The 6244-nt window shown below is 44.2% G+C and overlaps 1 protein-coding gene across 1 annotated transcript; it reads left to right on the top strand.

Moving 5' to 3' along the window:
• Positions 1–436: 436 nt before the first annotated feature.
• Positions 437–4107, top strand: LOC139351324 (alpha-2 adrenergic receptor). The gene has a single exon (XM_070993163.1). The coding sequence runs from the start codon at positions 745–747 to the stop codon at positions 2092–2094; it is 1350 nt and encodes a 449-aa protein (XP_070849264.1). The 5' UTR covers positions 437–744; the 3' UTR covers positions 2095–4107.
• Positions 4108–6244: the final 2137 nt, after the last annotated feature.

Raw genomic sequence — 6244 nt, 5'->3', positions numbered from 1 at the left:
TCCTGCACGAGTCGTGGAAGGTCTTCGTTCACATATTTCTGTGTTTCACCTCAAGTAGCCTGACAGCCTCTTTGCTTTATGGTTACAGAGCAGCTTACAGTGTCAAAGACTTTACTGTGAGTGCAGCAATACTGACCTCCAGTGAGTTGAGGATTAGTAAGAAAAGAGAGAAGATGTGGAAAATACTAAACGTACTGTCTGCACATGGATTTTCCCACATTGTGAGTCATGAAATTAGGAAATCTCACAGTTTTTGTCCTCAGTTCAATGATAATAAAAGAATATTTTATTTTGGAAATTAGGATAATCTGGGCTAAACTACAGCCGTGTCCATTCCTCATCATACTCCAACACTGTGAAAATGATGCTCTGTGCCGGGGGCGGGGCAGCAGTGGGTGAGTTTTATGAGAGCAACACATGGGGTATCAGCAGGGCATCATTAGGAGCGAGAGCGCACCATGCTGACGGAGGGAGAGCTGCGGCTGGACGGCATTCAACTCCGGACAAACAGGAGACGCGTGACAAGACTATAATAGAATGCATGGGACATTGTTTTTTATTTATTTATTTAAGTAAGTTACCTTAAGATACACATGATCAACAGACTGCAAATAACCTCCAAAGACTCCGTTAAGTGGGGATCTTCTCGTGCGCGCGTATCCACGTCGGCGGACTTGTCAGTTGGCCGCGGAGCTGCGCGTTTTTGATGGACTCGCCACTCAGTAGAGACCTGAATGTGAATCCATGCCAAGATTCAACCAGTCCGGGTTATATAAAGCGCGCACAGTCGGGATGGATGCGTTTAACGCCAGCGGAATGGACACGTTCACGGTGATCCACCTGAATTCGTCGTGGAGTCTGGACAGTGGATATTCTTTAGCAGCTATAGCAAGCATTGCTGCCCTCGTAAGTTTTCTCATTCTCTTTACCGTTGTTGGAAATATTCTGGTGGTCATTGCGGTGTTGACGAGCAGGGCGCTGAAAGCGCCGCAGAACCTTTTTCTGGTGTCTCTGGCCACCGCGGACATCCTGGTCGCCACTTTGGTGATGCCATTCTCTCTGGCGAATGAACTTATGGGCTACTGGTATTTTGGAAAAGTTTGGTGCGGTATTTATCTGGCTTTGGATGTTCTGTTCTGCACTTCGTCCATTGTTCATCTGTGCGCAATAAGCCTGGACCGGTACTGGTCCGTTACGCAGGCTGTAGAGTACAACCTGAAGCGGACTCCGAAACGCGTCAAGTGTATCATCTTAATCGTGTGGCTTATATCCGCTTTTATCTCATCTCCACCTCTCATATCTATAGACAGCAACAGCGATATCAGCTCTCAGCCTCAGTGCGAGCTGAATGATGACACTTGGTACATCCTCTCCTCCAGCATCGCGTCCTTCTTCGCTCCGTGCTTAATCATGATCCTGGTGTACATCAGAATATACCAAGTGGCCAAAACCAGAACGAGAAGCATGTCGGGAAAAAACCCCAGGCCAGATGGTGTCACACAAACTGAGAATGGACTGAGCAAAGCGACCTCCCCTTTCCACGGTGAGAAGGAGAATGGTCACTGTCAGTGCCCAACTACGCCCAGCCATCGCACTGTCACCATCGGGCAACAGACTGAGGATGCTGACATGGAGGAGAGCTCCTCCTCAGAGGGCAAAGGTCACAAACCCCAGCAACAGGACTCCCAGAGAGCCAAGAGGGCCAGCCAAAAGAAAAGCTCCCTCTCCAAACACTCTACTCGCATCTCCAGAGTCAGTAACAAATCCATGGACCTCTTTGCCTCCAGGAGGAAACGCCGCCGGAGCTCCTTAGCCAGGAAAAAGGTCTCCCAGGCCAGGGAAAAGAGGTTTACGTTTGTCCTGGCTGTGGTCATGGGGGTGTTTGTTGTGTGCTGGTTCCCCTTTTTCTTTAGCTATAGCCTGTATGGAGTGTGCAGGGACTCCTGTAAGATCCCCGACCCGCTCTTTAAATTCTTCTTCTGGATTGGCTACTGTAACAGCTCCCTCAACCCTGCCATCTACACCATCTTCAACCGGGACTTCAGACGGGCCTTCCAGAAGATCCTGTGCAAGTCGTGGAAAAAGTCCTTTTAGATGTGACGCAGGGCTGATGCACCACCGTGACAATCTCACAGGAAATATCAAAGTGAATTTTAAAAAAAAGAAGCCTGTTTTGTCTTACTGCCACTTGTTACTCACTGTTATGTCTCCTTGTCCTCTTGTAATTCAGTCATGGCAGTGCACACCTACAGGCAAGCACCTACAGGGTGTCTCTACAAGCTTCAGCTTACAGTGCGTTTCCATTACAAGCTTTCTAGAGGCTTACCCAACCTGATTAGTGAGCGCCTCCGTTCTTTTCCTCCTACTGAAGTGTGCTGTAATGCTTTATAGTATATCATCACTGATCAAGCTCAAAAAGATTCAAGAGATGCACTCATGGCTGGATGTACCTGCTTCAGGGCACCGGGGCAAAAATGAACTCCTGGGCCCCCCTTAATCCCCTTTTGTTCCTCCCACTCTCTGTGTGCACTTTTTATAAGCTTTTTGTGCTAGAATGCTACTCGGACACAGATTTGCTCTGTGGTGAGTTGGTTTATAGATTAATTTAGGAATATGCAACATACACAAGCACAAAACTGAGATAATGAAAGTTAAAAAATCTGAATTTGAGCCAAAGGTCCCACAGTGGTCAAGACAGAGCCTCAACTCAACTTGACATTACTGGGACAAACGCTTTCTTGGCGTGAGTTTAATTAGAATATTGACACCACTATCATGCCTGTAGCTGGAGCAAGCAGTGGGTTAGCTTAGCTTAGCATAAAGACTGGAAACAGGGGGAAACAGTTAGCTTCACTCTCACCAAGAGTGAGAAAATATGCCTCATATCGCCTCTACAGCTCACTTTCTATTCTGTTTGTTTAGTTCATATAAAATAGTAAAAACAACAGTTTGCTGTTTTACAAGGGGTTAGGTGCTGGTCTTGGCTGGGACCAGTTGCTAGGCAACCAGTGGAGACTCCATGAAGATACTGGTCCTGTAAAACTGTGAATGGACGTCTTCACAGTTTGGATGTTGTACAGAGCAGACACAACAAGATATAATGTGTTAATTATGGAGCTTTAGAGGTGTCAGTAAGTGGATATTGTTACCTTCGACAGAGCCAGGCTAGCTGTTTACACTCTTCATGCTAAGCTAAGCTAATCGACGATTGGCTCCTGCCACATACAGTAGTTACTGTATAGAAGTGAGAGCGGTATTGATTTTCTCATTTGACTCTTGGCAGAAAGTGACGTCCCAAAATGTCCCAAACTATTCCTTTCTGATTAGGTGTCAAAGCAGAGCCCACCTAAAATGCCCTCATTGTGTCAGTGTTGTGCTTTAGTTCAGCATATTTGTGGAAAAATGTCAATTCAGTTAGCACAAGCACACAGTCAGACTGGGGCATCTATCCTACAGACACATTTAAACCAGGGCTTTCCAGCCTTTGACACCTGTCTCCACTGAGAATTAGGGAGTTATTGGACAGCAGTCAGAAAATCTGACTACTCAAATGACCCCTCAGATTTGTCTGTAACCTCTTACCCTCAGGTAGGAAACTGCTGACTTTGGGGATAAAATGTTTCTAAATGTGTTTCGTCTGCTTGCCATGTTGTTGTTGGCCACATCGGCTTTTACAGCTTTTTCTGAGCGTCTCTGCTGTAAACAGACTCTAAAGCAGGATGAATAGCAAATCAGCTGTGCTCTTAAAGTAGCTGGATGCTTTGAGTGTATCTGTGTCACCAGAGTGGCATCGTGCTAATTTATAACACAGCTGACAAAGCACAACAGCAGAGTCTGATCTCTGAGAAGGGCTGAGGCTCCACAATATAAGATTATTTTTATGATGCGCACAAGGTCATTATTTTCACAGTGGCCATAAACTACTGAGTATTAAGGAACAAATGTGATTTATTTTGCATTTATTTTTCAAGAAACTACCTCTCTGTTTAGTTTTTGTTCTTCTGTTGCTGGTTTTGAACTTATGTTTTGCAAAGTGCAGTCGGCCTACACGTCTTTCCTCTGCTTAAGCTGTCTGCTGTTGTGCAAAAATAAAAGATGAAGACATCTAATGTGAATTTTGGTGTGATGTCACAATAGCCTCTCTCATGGTCACTCATCAAATACTGTTGCTGTTTTATGAACAAATTAATGATGAATTGCCTTTCATTAAATGATTAATTAAAACCTATATCAGCAATTTACTGTTCAGCTGGATGACAAAATACCCATTTATGCAAAGCCAGTGACAAGCAGATTGATAACAAAACTTCATTATCTCTCTTGATCTTGGGAGTCTTTGGTGACTCAGTGTCATAATTTTAAATCCAAACGACATTGCACTCTCAGCAGTGTGACTGTGGAGATCAGTGAGGGTGCCATGATGGGGTCAAACAAAAGATGGGTTCAGCTGTCTGATGGACGGTGGCCATGGCTGTTTCATGGTGTTGGTGACCTTTCAGCACAACAGGTTTGATGTTGGGTCTGGCTGCCTCATAATCTAATACTCCCCTGAGCCCCTGTGGGCAGGGCTGAGGTGAAACTGAATTCCCGGCACCAAACTCTTGTTATTTTCCTCCTCCTTTTCTGCCGTGGCTGCAGCCAGAAGCAGTTTGTAATGTGTAACGAGTCCATCTGCTGTTGTTCCAACTGCTGTTTGCAGCCATCAGAGAGTTACGCCCCCCCCAAAAAACAAAACAACACACTATTCCCATCTGTTTAATTGTTTGAATAAGATGATTAAACAGGTAGGTGCAAAGTCACTGATGGGAAGCAACTGGGAGGCAAATATCTCTGTCACCAGTCTGTGTATATTGTATTTAGGTAAACTGCTCCCTCAGCTAAAACATCGTTTTTCTCATTGTCAAAAACAACAAAAAAGGAAGTCACTTCATGGCAAATTGCTAAACAATACTAAATCTCTGCCGAAGTTTTAACTAAACCTAAAGGTTTTCATGACGAGGTCAAATAAATATAAAACCATATTAACTGTGCTGTTCTCCCAGTGTTCTTTAACAGATTTATCAGTGGATCGCATTAAATGTATATGGCTGCACTGGGGTTTTCAAGAGTCAGGAAAAAAAGCGGTTTAATAGAGTTTGTGATTGACTGCAGTGACTCAACGATAACTTTGCCAGGTGGTTTGATTTCATGGCTCTCAAAAACTCTCCACTCTGCACTTTGTTTGAAAAGTAAGCACCGAGAGGCCGAGTCATGAAAAATGAATGTGGTTTATTTTCTTTCTGGCTCGGAATCAAGGTGGAGGTTTCACCAGGGAAGTGGTTTTCTATTTAGATTAAACAGAGTTTGGTCGCACAGCTTCACTTGGAATATCTATGTTTCATGAGGCTTTTCACATGATTAATAGTAATCCACATCCATTACAGGTAATCCACAAAGCAACTCAAATGATTCTCTCGTTCTCTCTACAACAGTTTGAGATAAGAGCTGTTCCACTGATGGCCGCTAGATGGAGGCTCAAAAAACTTGTTTTAAGTGACACCTCAGGAGCAATACAAGACACTACGGTGATTTTGGTGCAGTGGCAACCGCTGCAGCTGCAAGTTTTGTGATGTTCTTTGGTCCAGAGAGTTTTGCAACGCTACAGAAGAAATGGCTGTAAAACTAAATGTCACACAGGCCACTGGAGGGCAGAAGGACATGATGTAAACACAGTGCTGACTTATTACTGCCTCATGAAGTTGTCTCAACCTAAGACCAACTTTCACTCTGCTGAAGAGAGGACCCGGCCCTTTAGCAGCTAAACGCGCCACACAAGCTAATCAATAACTTTGTCTGCAGTTTGGCTGGTAGCACACAGTGAACTTATCAGAGTTTTTCATTGAAAACAGCTGCTTCTGGACATGAGCTTGATGAGGAGTCAGAGTGAACCAAACAGTAAAGTTTCAGGTTGTAAAACCAAAACAATGAGCTGAAAGATGCTAAAAAGCGAGCTGAGGGGAACTGCAGAGAGGGGCCAGAAATCTGCTGGTTTGTCACTATGAACAGCATCCTCGACATTACATGTAGTCATTTGGTCCATTGTTGAGATGAAAGTTTTAATTGGAGCGGCTTAAATGTATTTTATTTGTTTTTATCAATTAGTGTTGGCCAATGAGCAAAGAAAGAACAACTCATTTGATTTATTTTTAACCGGATACATGCCAGATCCAAATTCCACCCTGTTACCTCTCAACAACTACAGCTC

The sequence above is a fragment of the Chaetodon trifascialis genome, chromosome 23 (genome assembly GCF_039877785.1).
Source record: "Chaetodon trifascialis isolate fChaTrf1 chromosome 23, fChaTrf1.hap1, whole genome shotgun sequence".
NCBI classification, from domain to species: domain Eukaryota; kingdom Metazoa; phylum Chordata; class Actinopteri; order Chaetodontiformes; family Chaetodontidae; genus Chaetodon; species Chaetodon trifascialis.
This window is presented reverse-complemented; position numbering and strand designations above follow the sequence as displayed.